At 41.7% G+C, this 22712-nt stretch overlaps 1 protein-coding gene across 1 annotated transcript in view; it reads right to left on the bottom strand.

Moving 5' to 3' along the window:
* stk32c (serine/threonine kinase 32C) overlaps positions 1-22712 on the bottom strand; it is a 123814-nt gene that overhangs the window by 70055 nt on the left and 31047 nt on the right. The window contains exon 2 of the mRNA XM_079248937.1: positions 5411-5466. Within this exon, the coding sequence (XP_079105063.1) occupies positions 5411-5466 (56 nt within the window). The remainder of the gene's footprint in view (positions 1-5410; positions 5467-22712) is intronic.

Consider the following 22712-nt stretch of genomic DNA (forward strand, 5'->3'; position numbering starts at 1 on the left):
ATTGAATTATTCAAGGGCCATCAGACTTGAATTAAACTTTAACTCAGTTCCTCACGATGATGTTGAATAATAATACAGTGTGTGTGTGGTTTTTTTTTGGGGTTTTTTTTGGTAGTTGTTTTTATGTCGTTGTCTGCTAGTTATTTTTTTTTTATAACCACCTGAAAAAGTTTGTGTGACAGTATGTTGCAAACTTTTGGTATTCTAAAGAGATTTCGTAGGTATTATTGTCCTGCTTCCAACAATGACAAGCTGTAGCAGTTAGCATGTTTCACCTCACCCTCTGAGCTTTCTGCTTTTATTTAACCTCCTGCAACCCACAATGCAATCAGTACATCACCACAAAGTCTATTTAAATAAATCTGGAGTCATAGCGAAGGAAGATTTGTTACGGTCCATAAAGATCAGTACATGTGTTACTGGTGAACAATAAATTCAGATAATCTTAATTTTATGTGATAATCTTAACATAAATTCAAAAAGTTTCGGACAAAAGAAAACAAACCCTTTCAAGTTTAAAATAAATATCTCTTTGGGCTGAAGCAGCTGTTGCTCTAAACCTTTATTAAACCATAGTAGAAAACATGAACATTATCTCTGCAAAGGCTGATGGATAAAGTGACGTAGAACAAGATTTTCAGTGCAGACAGTTATATACATATATGTCTAAAATTATGACTATTTTGCAACAGTTCTTTCAATGGTTTTCAGGTGTTTTCAATGTCCCCAAATTTGGGGACCTCAGGTTCAGTAAGTTTAAAGTAGTTGATTGATGTTGCATTCAATGCAAAGTAAAATTGTGCTCCACTTTAAGCCCTTTACATTAACAAATGAACCAAGCAGGTCAGCTTGAACCGTGGCATTGTGTCCTTTGCATGCCGGAATCGGAGGAAGCACAGCAGTAATTTGGCAGTGTTGGCATGTAATGTGGTACATAAATGGGATTGATACATCCCTGATACCATCTTCCCAGTGTTAAAATACAATTTAACATAACAGTGTAAACCACTCTACCACCTGGGCCAAATCCGCATTACAATTACGTTTTTATTTCACTATCATGTGACACTAACTTTTAAGGAGTCCATGTGACCAATCTTTAACTCCACGTTCCAACGACTCGTAGCTGATGTTCAGACTGCAGTTAAATGTGACCTGAATTCCATTTTTTTTTTAGATAAAAATGCGACCCACACTTGATTCTTTTCTGACACTGTGAAGTCACATTGAATCCAACATTTTCATAAACAGATTTAGATCATTTTCAAATACATTACTGAATCAGACACATATCAGATTTTGTTTGATGGGACTACTGTCTGAACCATCAGGTTGCATTCAATGCAACATCAACATCGTTCTAGAGCTCCTGGGGATAGTCTCCTAGAGGTGGTTTGATCTACTCAAGCATTAGAACATGGTGCACAGGTCTTCAAAAGTCATGGACTTTAGAGCAAATTTGGACGATGTGACGAAGATGGCTAACAAACAGGTTAGCCAACGTGTCACCCTTTGCTAACCAGGACAGCCCCACTCATACTCACTTTCCCAGGGTGAACCTGAACGACGTGAGGCAGCTTAAAAGTCTGGAGGTGATGTGTTGACAGGTGAGTAAAAGGTATTTCTTGACTTTCTAAAGTTTTAGAAGAATTCCAGCTTTGTGAAACCACTCTCATCCTGATCCCACCACTCCTGGCTCAGACGCCACATCCGCACACTCACCTGCACTGATGTTGCAGCAGTTGCTCCAAGTAGGCACATCATAGCTATATTAAATTTCTTTCTCCTCTTCATCCTTTTTACCAGAACTTGCTTGCAAAGACTGTCTACCGGTTACCTCCATGTTTGTTTCTGTTAACATCATTGTGTGCATGATGTCATTAATGGTCAACTGAGCATGCGGGTCACTTCAGGAGTGTGAGCTATTCACACAGAAGTCCACAGACAGGTCAGATTTAAATATATAATATAAACAGCCAAGCAAAAACTTTGGATTTGAGCAGAAAATCAGAATTGAGATATAAGGCTTGCAGTGTGAACGCAGCAAGTCCGCAAATGCACAAGAGAGAAAATATCATTTTTAAATGTTTCCTTCAAAGATTTTTATAGTTAACTGGTTAGGATTACAGCTGTGTCATTCTTTGGCACAAATACTTGTCTTCATCCCTCTGTAGAATTAGAGGAGCCTATGCAGAGTGATGCGAGACACTGACTGAGCGCTGACTGGCTGATGACTGCTCAACCTGAACCAAGTCAACTGTAGACTTTGGGGGGATGGGGGCACCCATCATCTTCACAGTGGTTGATCAGGTAATAAAAATCTCCTTTGCAGCAGAGTGCAAGAGAAGGACAAAGTTCAACTTGATAGTGAAGGCTCTGGATGCCGGGCAATATTGAATGACACACCTCTTCAATGATGCATGAAGGTCCAGAAAAAACATCTGTGGAGTGGTAAACTAGGATGATGGTCATCATTTAAAAAAAAAGACCAGAGAGTGTAATCCAACTATCTGAGGATGAAACCTCAGTTTACTTCTTTGCATTGGCAAGGATGCTGACTGATTGTCGAACATCAGATTCAAAGCAAAGGCTTCGTCCAGGTCACGGAGCAATGACGCAGATCTTTTCCCTTGCAGAGTAAGGGGGTCGCAGAAATTTGACCATCCAGTTTGCATGTGTTGTGGACTGCAGAATGCTTACTACTGTGTCCTTTTGGTAATTCTCTGGGCCTTCTTGTAGGAGTATGGGGTGCTGGAGTCATTATTGTGGGCTTTGAGGTCTCTGCATGTCCAAAGTTAAAGCTGTCTATTATCAAAAGGAAATCTAACTTGTTCACAGTGGGGGCTGAACTCCAAAGCAAGACTGTCTCTTGTCACAAAAGCTGCTTGTGCTGTTCATGGACAGGATTTAAGGCAAAGTCTGATTCAAAATCCTAAATGTTGTCTGATTGAGATTTTGAGGATGCACTGGACAGTCTGCCGTCCAGCATAATGCTGTTGAGATGAAAATCAGACCCCCTAAGTCTGGGGCCTTGCTTCTCAATCGGAACATGATGGAGAGCTTCCTCCAGGTTGGGAGTTGGAGGAGTTGGGAGGTGGAGAAGTTCAGGTATCCTAAGAACTTGTTAATGGATGGTTGGTATGACGGTAACTTCTGGTTAGTCTACATTCCAACCTACTCTTATGGTCATTGACTCTTTTCCATTACTATCAACTTGTCAGCTTAACTGGCCTCAACTTGTCTCAGCTTGGTTCTGTTTCTTTGTCATTACAATTTAGTACCAGGTCTAAAATGGGCGGGGTCTGTGTGAAATCGCTGCAATGTCAGTGTTGCGCACGACAAGCTCTATAACAAAACAGGACCAAGAGGCAATCTGCTACTTGGTCCGCGGCTTGCCGGTCGCTGATTATAAATTGTATCCATTTGTTGGAACCACTTCCAGTCTCGTCCGACTATTGTGGTCCTTCACATGCCGATAGTCACTTTTGAGCTTTTTCAGCTTCTCTTGACACTGCTGAAAACTCCTTTGGTACCCGTAGCTATTGAGTCGGAAAGCTCTTGATAGATTTTTTTAAATTTCATGTCACTCCATCTAGTTCCTCTGAATTGTTTCCTCAGCAACCAAGAACAGAAATGTCTCCACCTCAGTGTTGGACCACGGAACAGACTTTTGTAGCGCCATTGCTTGTCATGTAATGTAAACAACTTGCGAGTTTGAGTCAGTCTTCCAGTGATGTCACTCCCTGACCCTGACCTCTGATTGGCCGCGCCCCTGACCAATAGTCGCATGCAGTCTGGTGACATCACACACACCCGACTCAGCTCGCTTAGGGGCTGAGGAGTTACAAAAATATTCCAGGTAAACGGGTACAAAAGCCTAGTGGAAAACCAGACAAACCAATTCGATGTGAGTTAAGTTGACCCAAGCTGATACTACTGAAAAAGAGCCCGGTGAGATTTGAATAGTAACCAAAAGAAGCAGCTAAAATGAGATTCCTCCAGAAGGTGGCTGGGAGATGAGGTGAGAAGCTCATAAATATAAAGGAATCTGGTGTAGTGCTGCTGCTCCTCCATATCAAAAATCGTCAGCTGAAGTGGGTCAAGTATGATTAGGATGCTGTCTGGTTGCTCTCCCTGGAGGTTTTCCAGACAAATCCTGCCGGGAATAGACCCCAAGGTAGATCCAGGACTCACTGGGAGGATTACATAATCACTTTTAAAGTGGGAATACCTCAGATTACACCAGGAGGAGCTGGAATGCATTACTGGGGAAAGGGATGTGTCCGTATTTCTCCTCAACCTGTTGCTATTGTGATCTGATCTCAGATAAGGGGCAGAAAATATATATATTTATCTATTGGGCCGATTTGTCCTGTTGATCTGTGAGGTCATTTTTGTGAGCCTCATTTTATAATCATTTAGTAGTTTATCATGTCATACATCTTACAACTAAGAATACACTTGAGGTGGGTGTTACTCTGAAAATTTAAACTGAGAGTAAATAATATATTTAAATAAAACTCTACTTCCTGCCTAACAGCTGACTCCATTCAGTATTAAGGGAGGAATGACAGAAGCTTGAGGGAACAAAGCAATAAGTATAAATTAACATAAATTCACATTGTAATGTATTCAGCATTGTGCGATGACTTTTTGTAACCAAGGGACGTGTTTTTTGGAAAAAAAAAAAAAGGTTGTGAATTGAGAGGAGCAAAGCAGAAGGAATTTGTAAAGGCGTAAACAGACTCAAGTAGCTTCACTGAACAAATATTAGCTTTGATGTTCGGGATTCAAAATGAGGATAAACTCTTCCAATCTCTGGAGCTCAATTGTGTGTTGATCCATACACATTATGCTCAAATGTCATTACTGAACCCTGATGCGGGCATTCAGCGTGAACAGAAAGAATTTTTTTCAGCTAACAAAGCGACTGTCTCAAGTGCCAATATCATCATTGGTAGTAATTATTGATTAAAACCAAACTTGAGAAGAAGAACGATAATTTAGTTTCACAGCATGAAACACACGCGGTTTCCTCCCCGCTGTATTCAGCCCAACTAAGGCACACGATGACAAATGCAGCTACAGTATTGTGCTGCTCTGTAATTAAATGGAGACGTGGGGTCAGAACTCCCAACAGGTTGGCTGGCATGAGATGAAAAGTTAATTGGCTCAAAACTCACAGTGACTTTAGAAAAAGAATTACATAAGCCCGGCTGAATGGCGCTATTAAAACAGAAAAATTACTTATCTTATAAGCACCGTAATATGATGAGATTTAAAACATAATCTCTCCCAGTCCATTCAGCCAAATTGCTGTGATTCCTTTGAGATAACGGCTGCGGTGGGTAATTTACAAGACAAAGCATGCACAAATACAAAATCCCAGTCGCAAAGGTGGCTACATTACCTTTCCAAAACTCCCTTTCCCAATGGCCCGCAATATTTGGAAGTGGTCAAAGTTTACTGTGAAAAAGAACAGGAGAGAGAGAGATGGGAGAAAACAAAAGCATTGGATCAGTTATCCTGCAGTGGCAAAAGAGCAACATAGTTTGTAATCATTGCGCTAGCTGATGAAAATGATGCCCTATCTACTGCCGTATGCATTTACATTCATTCATTCATTCATTCATCATCCTAACCGCTTAATCCAATGAAGGGTTGCAGGGAATCTGGAGCCTATCCCAGCAGTCTTCGGGCGAAAGGCAGGGTGAACCCAGAACAGGTCGCCCGTCCATCGCAGTATGCATTTGCATGTCTCCTGCTTTCTTACTCATTTAAAATTGTGCGTTTGGTTTATTTCTGCGTAATCGTGGTATGAATATGTCATAGCAGACTGACTACAGGACAGGGATCACCCAACCACTGTCCTGCAGGTTTTATATGTTTCCCTGCTGCTACACACCTGACTTTAATGAAATGTTTCTCCAATAGCTTGGCATCAAGTTCTGCAAAAGCTTCTTAATGACCTATTCATGTGGATCAAATGTGTTGAAGCAGGGAAACACTGAAGACAAGAGTTTATTGAGTTCAGTCTTGCTTCTGGTTCTTCTGGTTTCAAGTTGATGATAATGGGGGACTTTTTAACCATGCCAGCTACGCAGCAACTGACTGAGGTCTACAGCCTAGAAACGTCAGCAGACATTTGTCCCTGTGCTGTAAGAAATGCCCCAATTTTCCAGAATCCTGTTCACATACCCAGTTTAACATCCTGCACAGTCTGTCTAGGCTAAAACGTAAAAATTTCCTTCCTTCCATTAGATCTAAATGACACTTGGAGCCAATTTATGATCTGAATACCCACACGAGTCACTTTGGATCAATTTTGTATTGTATTGCATCACCCGCCTGGAAACGCAATGCGAGCAAAGCAATGGCACATAAGTTTGGAAAACAAAAGCAGTAATTATTGGATGTAAGATGTAACAGTGCTAAATCTAAAACATCACGGTTGTGATGAATGCCACTTCTGTGCCCAACATGTAAGCCTGCAGTTTGTGTTTTATTTGTTGCAACCTTTGTCAGGTGAAGTTAATAATCCATTAGCAAAGCTCTGCAGCTGGTAAAAGTGTTTTTTCTTGGAAAAAGTGAAAAAAAAATGACTATACAATTTAATTCTCATCTCCGTCAAGTGTGTTGACCTGCAGACAAGTCAGGCAGGCTGGCAGAGCCACCACACCGTGAACAGATTTATTTTATTGGTAAACTATGAGGAGGTCTCATAGAAAAATGACAGAAAGTCAGACGCTGTTTTAAGACATTTAGAGCAAAATAATGTCCATGATTTTACTGTTTCTAGCAGCATCCTTCCTGCAAACACCAACTTACCACAGCACAAGAAAGTCAAGCATGACAACACAAATGAATAAATGATAACAGGCACATTGTGCCAATGAGACAAACACTTTGTACCCTGTCACTCAGTGTGGAAGGGAAACCATTTTTGGTATAGATCAATGTGAAATCACTGTTACATACACACACTGGAAGGAAAAAAAGAAAGGACGTATAGATTTTACTTCTACTCTGAAGGTCGGAGGCAATTTTACACAAGCAGACCAGGTACAAATAAAACAAGAAAACCGTGGCTGAGACTGTGGAGGTTTAATAGTAGCTGTGTGAGGAGATTATCCATTATCCACACACACCAATTATTCACAACACCTTGTGTTCAGAACACTGTATACTATGGGATCTAGCAGCCTTATATAGGAACTCATACTGCACATTTGTTGCATTATTAATGACATGGTATGCACACTGATTAAGTCCAAATCATCTTGTTTATACTGGCAGACACAAAGACCATGAACATACACTCGGATTTCTAAAGTCATTTCTACAGTTCGGTAGAAAAAACAGATACTTCCACATAGTGACATCTATCATCTTGATTCTGTGGAAGAAGATTAACTATTAAGGTATAAAAAGGTAATAAAAATGGAAAAATGAAATAATGACATTTCAAATATTAAAGCCAATTCAACTGAATTATATTGAGCCAAATAAATATGTTGGAGTCGGATTGTTTGTTTCTTATATGACGGCATCGGGAGCAGAGGCGAGTGCAAAGGTTTTACTCAGCTCAGTCATGAAGCTCATTTTTTCCCAATATGTTTTCCATCATAGAAAAGTCTGTTTTGGCTCATTTCCTTCTTCACTGCATGGAGATTTTTTTTTCTTTTCTTTTTTTTTTTGCTGTTTTTATGTCTTCTAGGAGAAAGAAATTTAACTAGGAAAAGTAGAAGAACTTTAGTTTCTGATGAATTCCTATTGGTAAAAATAATATCTAAATAATCTACATAATAAAAAGCAATCCAATAAAAAGTTTTGCAGATAAACACTAAATAAGAAATAGTAAGATGAGAGATTTCAAATGTTATCTAACTCACACAGGTCTTAGCTATTTCACATCTCTGCTCTATCATTTCAGTCTGTGGTGTTGTGTAGATTTAAACTGCAGCTTGATCTCTCAACCAAACATTTTCCAAGATCCAGTTCAACTTTTGCATATTAAGGCATTTAAGTGGGAGCAAAGCTGCATTTTCCTGTCACACCTTTGGCATACAAACGCAACGTGGGGACAGTTTACATCACTGCACATTAACTTGTTAAATGGTCTTTGCTTTTCTCTCTTTGTTTTTTTTTTTTTTGACACAAGAACCCTACATGCCAGATATCCAGCAAAGGAAAACTTGAAGCCATGCATAATCTATGTCCAGACAGACTCCCTATTTTTTGGCCCATGCAAGACTTGCCAAACATATGAACCACATCTGTCCTACACAGCACTCCCCAGTGACTTAACTGAGCCATAAGTGCCAAATATATCCGGGATTAGGCCCAAATGTGTCTGGTATCTGGGAAGCAGATAAAACTTCCAAAAGAAATCGTATAGATGTATGTTTAAAGAACAGTCAGTGTCGTAGCTTGTGACAACAACTCTTAATCAGAAATTTGTCTTCGCTATTGAAATAATGTTGACTGAATCTTTTCTTGAAGAGTTTGAAAGCTTTAAGGGCTCGAACAAAAAAATGTGTTCCTTCTCCCTGGCTGAGAATGAGATCATTTTTCTCATGTTATCACAGTTTGTATTTCATAATCATTCATTCTGGGAATAAAAGTGGGATGTTTGATAGGTCCGAAATTTGAAGTGGGTGTGATTTAGGCATAGAAGCGGACAACAGACCGTTGTCTTTTCCGCCAACGTGAAAGGTTCAGCAAGGTTAGGTGCATAGTTCTGATAAACAGCTGGCCACCATGGAGACGATTGAATATCTAACACACCACGTAAAACATACAAAGACACGGACACTGGGGGTGAGCGATACTGCATAAGATCCATCTGACACCAAGAAAATAAAGAGCAAGCACCTTCCATGCCGATAGTGTTTAATAGGGCCGAACAAAATGTATGCAATAATGCAAACAAATGGATTTGCAAAATTAATGCTTTGAATTTTTTTTTTAATGCATGAACAACGTTTTTACTCATACCATAAAAATCCAAAACCGTCATGGTCTCGGCGAGAGAAGCTGATTTGGGCATGTAGCGACAGCAGCGAATGAAATCCACCCAACAACATTTTATCCTCTTTATTCATGAAGATTCTGACTATTTTTAAGCCCTACATTAAAGTATTACCGTTACTAAATTAGGGTTGACTGATATCGATACCAACATCGGAACTGATATTACAAATATTTGGATCAATCCACCCACCGCTAACTGACACCGCCCCACGCCAACCCCCGCCTCATGGACGAGTTTTCTTGTGAAGTATGAAATGTCTGACCAGAAAAAAAACTCTCTTATTGTTCTTTTTTTTTAACCGCTTGCAAACAAAATGTGTTCTGTTCTTGCAGAGTACGTCCAGAACCGCATTAAATCGTGTTTTTATAAAACTGAATTAGCACTGATACAGGACAAACTAGCTAAACTAGAGGAATGATGACGGTGGGGGGGACTGTGGGTTGACAATGAAGGTTACTGACTGACCTCCTCTGATGGAGTCTTATCTTTGCCTCTGGTGTGAGTGAGTACGTGGGGAGTGTGAAGCATTGCGGGCAGATGTGGGCACAGCAGGCTTGGTGCTAACACATGCAGCTCCACCTTAAAATTCAGCCCATTTGTGAAGCTCTCAGCACTCTCTGTCCAACTCTCTGTCCATGTAGACAAAAAAGCAATCAAGAGCGGGAAAAACAAAAAGCATGCTGGGCTCTCTGCTGGCTGCAGGTAAAGCCCGTAATGCTCGCTGCTGCCAGACAAGAGGCAAGAGGTGTGGTTTCTGTGTTTTGTCTGGAAAAAAAGATTAATCCCTTGTGGATTCTCCCTTCTCAGACTTCTGCACATGGCTAATCCTCTCATATGGCATGACTCTGACTGCACCCCGGTCCTGACATGGAGACACTGAACTGTCAGCACAGCACTGTCTGCCATTACAGAAAAGAGATTATGCTAAAATGGGAGAAAAATATAAATACTGATCGGGACTACAACTTCAGCAATTCTCATTTTCGATATAAATGATGCATTTTTTTTCTTCTCCGGTTCTCGTGCTGGTTGTATTCCAACACCAGCATTTCGTTTAGCAGCTTCGGAAACATCCTTTCCCTCAGAGCGGATTCTGACATCAGCATTTTAAAGCTGAGTCTGACAGGCTTTCTTATTTCTCCAGACAGACGATCCAATATTCACACTTACTTTATACAATGATGGACCAGATTTCCAGGTACTAAATTATGCCTGAATCTCTTTTTGTCATATTTTATCCTTTATGCATCTGTTTCCATACATTCATGCAGAAACCAGAAGCAATATGGTTTAGGAAAAAAAGGGTCTAAAGTAAGCAGAACGAAGAAAGTTTGACCTCTTTAAACATAAAACTCTATTAATTCCTAAAACATCACAGTCTGCTGGAGTTTCTGTATCTTGTGGTCACTGACACACAATGATCTCCGAATAATTCACACCTTTCTTTCAGTCTTCATTCATTCATTCATTCATTTTCCGAACCGCTTATTCCAATTCAGGGTCGCGGGGAAGCTGGAGCCTATCCCAGCTGGCTTTGGGCGACAGGCAGGGTACACCCTGGACTGCTCGCCAGTCCATCGCAGGGCCACACAGAGAGATGAACAAAGTCAACACTGCCTAGGGGCAATTTAGAGTGACCAATTAACCTATCATGCATGTGTTTTGGAAGGTGGGAGGAAGCCGGAGTACCCGGAGAGAACCCACGCATACACGGGGAGAACATGCAAACTCCACACAGAAAGGCCACTGACCAAACCAGCCAAGGATCAAACCAGCGACCTTCTTGCTGTGAGGCCACAGTGCTAAGAGTTCATCTTAATTTACAACCAAAAGTTGTAGAAAGTCAACTGGAAATCAATACAGTCTGTAAAGTGCCTTTGTGTGATGCTGATAATGGCTTTTACAACTGTGAACAGCCCCTTTATTAATATTTTGTGAGAATATTGCAGTTTTAATGTGGTGACTGTGCTTCAGCTTATTTCAGACTCAAAGCTTCTAGTTTCAGGACACGGCTGGCTGGTGGGCGATGTAAAATAAAGATAATGATGGTAACATTATACTTCCTCAATGACAACATTAGACATGGCTGATACAGTGTTGATAGATAATATTTCATCCATGTTTTGACCGACAGAAAGTCAATCATTTGGCTAAAAACAATAACAAATCAAGCAAAACACAACAAAGCGATGTCTTAACGTTTTACTTTATGCAAAACATTTGTGACATTTCCGGATGTCAGCAGCCAGTTGAAGACCCTGACCTGTGATACCGATGCCCTGGTCCCATGTTGAACTGTGTGCATGGAGATGAACAAACAAACTGTGTATCTGAACCACAGTACCATTTCACATTCGTCTTTCAAGCTGGGACTGCTGGGTCTACGTTGGGAATCAGTATTGTGTATGACGGAACAAAAGGCAGCATTGGGCCTCGATCTGCCGCTGACGCACCGCCGATCCGGTGTAGGAGGTAGTATCTGAATCTAAGTAGGTCACAGTCGTGCTTAAGAGTATTGTCACCCTTATATGAAAGAAAAATTTTTAATTTACACTTGTCATTCAAAGAACTATAAACTGGAAAAAGTGATGATAAATTAAAATGTGCTAAATTATAATTTAGTGGGAAGTGAAATTGTGGTTGAAAAGAATCACTTAAAAAAAAAACCCCAAATCTGTCTCAGAGCATTTATTAGTTTTATGCACTTTACGGCATGCACGCTGCAATGCATAAACAAACATGGAGGAAGACGGTAGCAGACGTGTTTCAGAGCAGGATAATTCACTAAAAGATGACCAGCCAACCAAAACTGTTGAGCTTGTTCATAAGAGGGGAAATTTCTGTCGCATGGATGTGGTTTGAATATAAAAAGGCCGACGTGGAACCGACAACAGACTAGCTCACAGTTCCAACAACGGACTCCAACACAACTAACTCATTTTATCACCTGCGGAAGAATCAGGACAAAGGACACAGAATAAAGAATAGAGTCAACGAGCAAAAGCTGCAAAAGCAGCATCAAGTGGAGGTGAATCCGCTCATAATAAACTCCAGACGCAAACGCTGCAACAGGCTTTTTTCAACTGGTGACTGACACAAAATTACACAAACAATTTTATATCATGCCCTGCGATGGACTGGCGAGTTGTCCAGGGTGTACCCTGCCTTTCACCCAAAGACAGCTGGGATAGGCTTCAGCTTCCCCGCAACCCTCCCTTGGACTAAGTGATTAGTATAATGATTAAATGAATGAATTTTATATCGTTATGTATTTCGTTATGGGGATATAAAATGAGCTATACTGTGATATGGGCTTCACGGTGGCATAGTGGTTACCACTGTGGCCTCACAGCAAGTTCTCTCCCGTGTATGCGTGGGTTCTCTCTGGGTTCTCCGGCTTCCTCCCACCGTCCAAAGACATGAAAGTTAGGTAATTGGTTACTCTAAATTGCCCCTAAGAATGAGTGTGTGTGTGAATGGTTGTTTGCCTTTCACCCAAAGACTGCTGGGATAGGCTCCAGCATCCCTGTGACCCTGAATTGGATTAAGCAGTTAGGAAAATGACTGAATGAATATGTCATGATATGAGATTTTGGTCATATCGCCCAGCCCTAATTGCTTGTTTTAAATAATACGGTTGAACCGCAATTCAAAAGCAAGCTCAAGATTTTCATTTTGTTTTTATTTAAAGTCAGTTTCAACTCATTTCAGTGGCAGCTGCATTTGTTCCCTATGTAATAAGAAGGTGCCGATACACTTGAGTGTATTGGTCCTTTTCCACTAGTTCCTACTCAAATCTATCTGACTGTGTTACCAGGTAGTTTTAGGACCCACTGATTGTCCAGAGAGTGACATCATACACGTTGCTATTTAATCATAAGGAGTCATGTGTGATGTGGCAGATGAGGTTAAAGTGGGACATCTGTGGTGTTAACCCACTGGTACCACTGCTTTATTAAATCCAATGGTAAAGTGTGTCCAAAAATTTGACTGGTAGTGTATAAGCCTGACTACAAGGTTTGTAACAATACAGCATGCTGAAAAGGGAACATGTGCAATTGTTGTCTTTTGCATTGTTTTAACAACATGTTCTTATTTTAACTTGATGAGGAAGATGCCGATATCTAAAGTTGTGATTTTAACTATGATAAATTCAGGCTGGTGATTATAACTACAGTAAGTCCTTTGACTCTTTGTTTGTGACTCTAAACAAGGGTAAAGTTTTATTTTACATTGTGTGAAGACTTCAGAACTTCATATCAAGAATGTGACAAAGATTGTTTTTCATTTAAATGTCTGACTGAACTCAAGTCAAATTATATTGTAGCTGTTTTGTGAGCTTTAGAACGAATGAAAGAGATTAAAAATGTGAATCTAATCCCTGCGCTCCAATGTGAATGACATAAACTCATCAGCCATGTTATTAAGTCCACCTTACTGGTACCACGACATGCTCCTTTTTCTTGCAGAACATTCCTCAGAAATTTTGCTTCTCATTGATATGGCAGCATCACACAGTTGCAGCAGATTTGTCAGATTCACATCCATGATGAGAACTCCCCGTTCCACCACATCCTAAAGCAGTAATCAGACCCAAGGCCTTTGAAAGGACTCGTCCACCTGCTCATTCTCTCCACATGAACTCGATATTTCTCACAAAACCTTGACCAAACCTAAATCTGACGCAGTCCCTGAAGAGGTCAACCTCTCACGCAACGCTGAGGCTTCCTGTTGATGCGATGTGTCAGATGGTATTTACAAGCTCATGCAATGTTCACTCGTCATCCTGAGAATTCAATAACAGCCCAATCACATGCATCCATCTCAGCTTTTTCTTTTTTCTTTTTTTTTTTTATACCATTGATCCATGAGGCAAGTCATCCGCAACGCTTCCTCGATGTATGAGTCATCAGGTAATGAGCGAAAAACACAGATATCCCTGCTCCGTTAAGGCACACAGGCTAAAGGTAGCACACAAAGGAGCAAGAGAGGTTGAGGTCTGGTTGTGCGTTCAGAGGATAATTTGTGGGGACATGGTGCTTCCCTGCTGCCTTCTTCTTTAGTGACTCCCACATACGGGAGGGAAGAGTTATGCTGTGATGGAGGCTTTGCGCCGATATAAATCACAACATATAGTGAAGCACATCTGTGCTGGCTGGGAAGTGAAATCAAACACCAGGGGTGAAGTGCTCGCACTTCAGTCAATAAATGGCTCAACAGCAGCTCCGATGCTTTACTGTTTCACAAATGGGGGTACATTTATCCCTCAGGGTACGTCTCCATGGATGAGAAAATATAAAAAAACTAAGAGAGACAACCTATTATATTTCTAATATCTTTCTTACTTGCTTAATAGATTTTATTTTAGCTTCTAGTATAGGGCAGTCAGACCATGTGGTCAGGATTACTACTTATGTGATAATGTATACATACTGTATGTACGTACATTTATGATCATATTAAGAATGACAGCATTTATCAGATTTTGTTGATCCATCGTGATCTGGAAATTGTTATGAATGTGTAAATGAATAAATATATAAATGTGTAAATATGTAAAACAAATTATATTTTTTTAAATCATAAACTTATAAAATAAGTACAAAGTTCACGAAATAAAATATGCAATAAAATTAAAAATGTATGAGAATAACAAAAAATACCTTTAAAATATAAAGTTAATGAAGCAGGCAAGACAGACAGACAGACAGACAGATAGATAGATAGACAGATAGACAGATAGATAGATAGATAGATAGATAGATAGATAGATAGATAGATAGATGAGATGAGACGTGGAGATTAAATTGCGTCATATGTGGCCTGTAAAGGTCATTGTTGAACAGAGAAGCGAACTCATCCTTACAAAAGTTGCAATTGCCTTTATCTGTTCTTCTATTTGAGAAATTATTCAAATTAATTAAACTTCAGTGAATTTGTTTGTAAATTGTGTCAGGTTGCAGTCAAGTGGTGCTCCAGAAAGAGAAGCAAGCAAGGCTGAATAGATAGCAAGCGCCTCTACAGCGTGCCGGCTCCGTCGAACACTCTCAGGTTTCTGTAATGCTGTACAGACTGAAGCTTGTAGTGAGGAGGGAGAGTGGATTTGTTTTATCACTGGAAGCTATGGAAGAACATCTTTTCTACTGTGAGGGCTGCAATATACTGACACATAAGAACGGTGTGCTGAGTCGACACTGAAGGGTTCCTCGATGGTAGTGCGGCTCCATTTGGAAAGCGGTTGTTGGCAGAAAGCCCATGTCAGAGGGCAGCAAATCTAAGTGTGAATCTGAAATTGGCTTTTGAGAAGCAGAGTTGAGGGAAGAACATGTGATTCAACAAATGTTGAGAGCAAAGTTATTTTTCCATGAAATATAGTGTATTTTCATAAAAACAAGTTGTATCAACAATTTAATCATATAAACTTTAGGTTTATGTGATGTCAAGCGGTCATTCTTTTAGCTGCTGACAACATGACACAACACCACTACATTTTACAGTAACCTAGAATTAGCTTTTTGGCCACTTTCATCCAGGTTTCTGCCTCATTTATGCTTCCTCTACATACATGCACAGACAGGAACACCTCTTAAACTTCATTGCGCAGACTCCTGATCCTTTACGTTAGCATCATTGTTAGAAAAAACATCCACTAGAGGGCAGTGCAGAGTTCAGATTTTACCTCTGAAATCAGTTGCAGATCAAACCAAAACGGTGGCGATCGAGAAGATCGGTAACGTTGTCAGAAAGAGACGTAAAAAGAGGCAGCAGAATAGATGTTGGTCAGTGCAGCCATTTAAAAATGGTGGGAAAGATGTGGGAAAATCAAATCAACAAAACGAATATCGGGATTTTTTGCTTCACAATTTTAAAATCAATTATTTTGTAAAAATTTTTTTTAAAATAAATTAAAATAATTCATTATAAAATTTTTATCATTTTTATTGTTTTGTTGTTTTTTTTATCTTTTTACTTGTCTTCTTGGGCATTATAGCAGCAAAATGATGGTCTAGTTATTGTGTTGTTTTTTTCCTAATTGGAATCTAGAAAAATGTTGAGGAAAAAAAAACTTTTGTACTTTTTTTTTTTTTCCCCCTACAAAAATCAGCAATATCGAAGAATTATAAGAATCGCAATATAAATTGAATTGGCACCCAAGAAATCATAATTGAATCAAATCAGGACAAATGCATATCGTCACAGCCCTATGTTAAATACCTTGTGGCTTCTTCATTCTTCTTTCTGGCGACACATGAGCTATACTGTGCAGTTTTCAGCGGTACTGCTTCATTTGCTCTATCTGGGTTCACATGCACACGCTCTCTGAAGACGGACTGTATGTTCAAACTAAACAGGTCTCCAGTCCATCACATAGCCAATACAGACACAACCACTCATCCCAACGCTTGGTGCTGAAGTCAATTTAAGGCACATTTATGCTCCCTGAATAGGTACATCCATGTCAAATGTGTCATACGTCACCGTCCACCAACCACCACCAGCACTCCTGAATGCAAACGTGGTCAATTTTTACGCATAACACAAAAAACAGCAAAAGTTTTACTAAGACTTTAATAAAACTCTAAATCTGGTATTATCTCAGCGAGAGAAGCTGGTTTTGTTCACACATGAGCTACACTGTACAACAACTACCCCCACTACTTAAATATGGTGTTTCAGGCTTTGTGTCTTCAATCTCTGAAAACACAACAAAATATGAAATAAAGAACTAAAAAAAAGAAAAAGGGAAAGGGTCAGAAGGCTCCAATTGTGTCTTTATTTTGCTTAGAGCATAAGTAGACCTTTAGATTTATCAGTTAACCTAATACGTATGTTGTTTGTTGGGATTGGCCCTGCATTGGGCTGGCGACTTGTCCAGGATGTACCCTGCCTCTCGCCCTGTGATTGCTGGGATAGGCTCCAGCTCCTCCGGATTCCTGAATTGGATGAAGCAGTTGAAAAAAATGGATGGATAGATGTTTTGTTTGGACTGTAAAAGGAAGCCGGGTCGCACGCTAAAAAGCCCAGATATGCCCTGGGAAAACACGCTAACTCCACACATAATGGCTTCAGACGAGGATGCTGCTCACCAACACACCTCTGTGCGATGAACCACTCCTGGTCAGATAGACTAATCACTGGATTATCTACCCTGTTACAGCCTCTTCCCTCTTAATGAACATCTCAGAAAACCTCCACAACATCCAACCCATGATCTGATTGGTCACAAGAACCTTTCAACACCATGGTTTACAACAAAACTAGGATACTGGAATGGGAATAATGTCAAAACTCATTTGTGCAAACTCACCATGCTACTTGTTACAGCGTGGGTTACTTGATCCTAGTCCTCAATGGCCAGTGTCCTGCAGGTTTTCCCAAGTATCTCTGCTGCAACAAACCTGATTCAAATTAGTGTGTATTTATCAGACATGTACAGAGCTTGTCAGCTTGGTCTGAATGAGGTGCACTCCAGCTGGGAGACTTGGAAACCTGCAGGACACCGGCCCTAGAGGACTGGGATTGAGGATCCCTGTCTTACAGGGTCTAAAACTCATTTTAAAGACAGGAGGACTTCTTCCTGGGGGGTGAAGGATGGTTCTGACCCCAGTTAGAGGTTTTATGTTGTCCTCTTCTCACCTTAATTTGTATTTTGTCATTTTTCTCCAAGTTGAGGGTTTTTCCTGGTTAGAAGGAAGTTTACAGTCTGTGTCATCATAAAAAGGGCTTTTTATCTGTAATAGCCCTTGGTGTGTTAATAGACTCGGATCTGACTTTGAAGAGCAACATCAAAGCCGTCACCAAGGCAGCTTTTTACCAACCCAAAAAAACATCAACAGAATTTACTGTCTCCTGGAAAGACCAGGAGAAACTCATCCATGCGATCATCCCCAGTAGGCCAGATTCCTCTAATGGTCTTTAACAGGACTTCCCAGAGACACCATTAAACAGTTGCAGTCCAGGACAGGGCTCTGAACACATCACACTAGTTTTAACATCTTGACACTGGTTTCCAGTCAGTCACAGAAGAGATTTTAAAACCCGACTGATGGTCAACAAATCCCAGAATGACTAAGGCCTAGGATACATCTGTGATGTGTTCAGAGCGTATAGACATGGCATTGATGCCAGATTCAGGGACTCAGGTAAGCTAGTCCAGACAAGAATCCAGACAAGAGTTCTGACCATCTAGACCAGAGTCCGGACCAGAGTCCAGACCAGAATCCAGACCAGAATTTAGACCAGAGTGTGAACCAGAGTCCAGACCAGAGTCCAGACCAGAATCCAGACCAGAATTTAGACCAGAGTGTGAACCAGAGTCCAGACCAGAGTCCAGACTAAACACACAGACGCAGCCTTTAGCTGTTAGGCTGCAAACACATGGAACAAACTAAATGTACACGTTTACATCCAGATTATACACATTTCTGCAGCTCAGGAGGAAGAGCAGTCATCTTTCAACTGCAAAGTTGGGAGATCGATTCCCCTCACCATGTCTGAAGTGTCCTTGGGCAAACACTGAAACCTAAGTTGACCCCCATGATGTGCCTATCAGGGTATGAATGTGTGTGTGAAAAAGTGACGTATTATAAAGCGCTTTGAGTGGTTGGCATGAGAGGAAGGGTGCTAGGTGCATTTACTATTTACCAAATCTGCGCTGTATGGTTTAACTTCTCTGAACTGTTGTTTCCTTCTAATCATTTCAGTGTTTAATTTCGCCTTTTAAGTATGTCCTTTCTTGTTCTTAATCCTCTGTGTACTACTAGATGTTCCTTTTTAGTGTTCTGCCTGTAATACTTTTAACGTTTTATGTAAATCCCTTTGAATTGTCTTGTAAATTAAATGTACTCTACAAATAAACCAGCCTTGCTTAATAAGTAAAGATTAAACAACTCGGACTCGTGCATTACACGAGTCTATAACACCATGATGCACAGAGTAGTGGTGTCCCTCTGCAAAGTGTAATAAAACAGTGTAATGCACAAGTTCCAGTTGTGTAATCAGCTTGTACCATGGTCCCACATAGTAAACATTTTATAATGAGTATTTATTTCTTTTTACAAAACTTGCTAAAATTGCTAAAGTATGGGAATTATTTTATGTTGGCCTTGATTAATTTTTTTATGCGAAACAGTTCTTGTCAAGGTACGACAAATTTCTCTCATACACCTGTCAAATGTCCGCTGATCAAAATTTAATTATTGCTATGGTGACGCCCAAACACAGTGATACAACAGTGATTTAACTTGCTGAACTATGTTTGCGTATAAAAGAAAGTAAAGCAGTCAGTTGGCATTAGCATTCTTACTGACCATGGTATAAATATGTGGTAAACAATGCTTAGAAGAGGGATTTCCAACTGGTGCTCGAAGGCCACCATCCAGCTGGTTTTAGATGTTTCCTTGCTTCAACTCACCAAACTAATGGATCACATCTCAACAAGCAGTTGGATCTGCATATGTTGGAGCAGGGACATATGTCAATCCTGCAGGTAGGTGGCCCTTAAGGACCAGACCTTGAGATTAGTTTGAGATGTGGCTTATATGTTTATAAAAGAAGGTCTAAGGAAGAAACGTATGTGTTATCAAAATAAGTTTTGGCCATTTCTGTACAGATAAGTTACAGACTTCAAGTCCATTAGCTGGTAACGTACGTTTAAGATGTCAGAATTGACTTAATTTCTATTCTTGAACAAACAAAAAGTCCCTTGTTTTCACAAGTTAGAAGGATAAAAACATCACAGGGTCAAGGTTAATCCTCCAAATTGGAAGTTTTCATTGTGTAAGAGCTTATGATTGAATCGGTTAACATGTAAAATGACTCGCTGGTTAACATGCACAGTCATGCAGTAGCAGCTCTACAGAGGTCAAAGGAAAAAATCTGCAGCAACAACAGGACACAATTTGTCTTCCACGTCATCTAACCTCACCTTCACCTCACTGCCTTTGTGTCCACATACAGCCAAGCTAACGGCCAGAGTGAACAATGGTGAGTAAATACACGCACGATAAGGATAGTCAGATTACAGGGACAGTTTTAAGTATACAGGTTATGAGACACAGCAAAGGCAAAATTAGCCTACTTAATTATGAGTTTATATTTCTGAATGGCCAGGCCAAACAATGCCATCAAGGTCACAACATTTAAGCATGTCTGTGTGTTCTAGAAAGAAACTGCAGCCAAAGCAAGAGATCCTAACTCAGAATAAGACTGAAGTTGGTCTGCTTTGCATTGATATTCCTCTCAATAAATTTAGAAATCTCCCACATTATAAGTGCTACATTTGCAAGATATGAGTAAAATAAAAATTACTATCTGCAATCTTGTGCTGAAGTTCAATTTTATTTTAAAAAAAATACCCTCGATTGAAGTGATATCATAACTTATGTGAGAGTTCCACAGAGACTTTCAACCAAATGCATAAAAAGATTGTCTCATTTCTGAAACAAAGATAAAACTGTGGAATAAGAGGAGAAAAGACGAAAGGCTGAAGGAGATAATTATGTGGCGGACACCTTCAAGTCCACAATAAACATACTAATCAATGAGATCAATCTTGTTAACTGCACATTCTGATCTTTAAAAATGAGTTTTTCCTTATTGGCTTTTTTATGTGTATATATATATATATATATATATATATATATATATATATATATATATATATAAAACTGGGACAATCTACAGCACAGTTAAAGTGAATTAACAACTGATTAAACATAAAGATGATGAACATGCTGGCATGTACAAAAATCCCAATAATACATACAAATTAATATTAATTTAGGCTTCATAGTCATATTTTGGCATTAATTATGAATCCTGACATAATGTAATTTTCATAAGACATTCTTTATTTATCACCGTCACTGTTGCTGCTCCCGGCACAAAGAGGGGAGTGTGAGGGGAGGAGGGGTGGCCATTTATCAGGATGCAATGATTTCAACGCATGTACATCCATTTCCCCACAGTTCAATGCGGCCAACATAGCTGTGCTTTATGTTACGGTGCATTCACATCAGCCTTTTTGACTCAAATTGTCATGATTTGGGTTTTTCCCTTTGCTTTGTTTTCAGGGTTCCTGTTTTATTTTGTAGTTTTCCTGTTTAGTTCCCTCGGTTCGTGTTTAGCTTTATTGATTTCCTGTTATTGAATTCACCTGGTTTCATTTTGTTAATTACTTCACCTGTCTCATTGTGTTCCATGTATTTATACCCCTCACTTCTTGTCTTGTGTTGCTGGTTCATTTGTTGGTTTTGGCCTTCACTTGGTTATGGATTAAAATGATGTCTGATTCCTGCATACCGGCTTCCCGACTCCTGCATTTGGGTCCACATCCCTACAACCACCGTGACATAATGAACCAGCCACCCAGGACCCAGCAGGAGAGGAGAAAGAGACACTCCAGGCGCCGGACAGAAACCACCAGAGACCATGACAGGTGACAAACTGGTGGGTATTTTGTTTGGGCCTGGACCAGTTCCTGAGCTGGTGGAGAGGGAAGTCCGGTCGCGGTTCTGGGGAACCAGACTGGCTATCAAGCCACCAGCTCTACGGTCCACGTCTCCGGCGCTGCAGGCTCCCACGCCAGCGCCCAGAACCCGTCCGGCGCTGCAGGCTCCCACGCCAGCGCCCAGAACCCGTCCGGCGCTGCAGGATCCCACACCAGCGTCCGGGTCCACGTCTCCGGCGCTGCAGGCTCCCACGCCAGCGCCCGGGTCCACGTCTCCGGCGCTGCAGGCTCCCACGCCAGCGCCCAGAACCCGTCCGGCACTGCAGGCTCCCACGCCAGCGCCCAGGTCCACGTCTCCGGCGCTGCAGGCTCCCACGCCAGCGCCCAGGTCCACGTCTCCGGCGCTGCAGGCTCCCACGCCAGCGCCCAGGTCCACGTCTCCGGCGCTGCAGGCTCCCACGCCAGCGCCCAGGTCCACGTCTTCGGCGCTGCAGGCTCCCACGCCAGCGCCCAGAGCTCGTCCACCTCTCTTGCTCCATGTTCCTGAGGGGGTCCCAGGACGGGACGCTCCTCTTTTGTCCCGAGTTCCCGAGGGGGTCCCAGGTTGGGACGCTGCTCCCTTGCTCCATGTTCCCGAGGGGGTCCCAGGACGGGACGCTCCTCCCTTGACCCATGTTCCCGAGGGGGTCCCAGGTTGGGACGCTCCCCCTCTGTCCCGAGTTCCCGAGGGGGTCCCAGGTTGGGACGCTCCCCCTCTGTCCCGAGTTCCCGAGGGGGTCCCAGGTTGGGACGCTCCCCCTCTGTCCCGAGTTCCCGAGGGGGTCCCAGGTTGGGACGCTCCCCCTCTGTCCCGAGTTCCCGAGGGGGTCCCAGGCTGGGACGCTCCTCTTTTGTCCCGAGTTCCCGAGGGGGTCCCAGGTTGGGATTCTCCTCCACTGGCCCCAACGCCCGACGAGGAGGTCGCTCCTTCTCCTCCGTCTCCAGTGTCCGGCGAGGAGGTCGCTCCTTCTCCTCCGCCTCCAGTGTCCAACGTGAGGGATCCAGAGCCGAGGCTGCCCCCGTCGTCTGGGCCTCCCGGCCGTCCTCCAGAGCCGAGGCTGCCCCCGTCGTCTGGGCCTCCCGGCCGTCCTCCAGAGCCGAGGCTGCCCCCGTCGTCTGGGCCTCCCGGCCGTCCTCCAGAGCCGAGGCTGCCCCCGTCGTCTGGGCCTCCCGGCCGTCCTCCAGAGC

This window comes from Telmatherina bonti (genome assembly GCF_933228915.1).
Source record: "Telmatherina bonti genome assembly, chromosome: 11".
NCBI lineage: Eukaryota > Metazoa > Chordata > Actinopteri > Atheriniformes > Telmatherinidae > Telmatherina > Telmatherina bonti.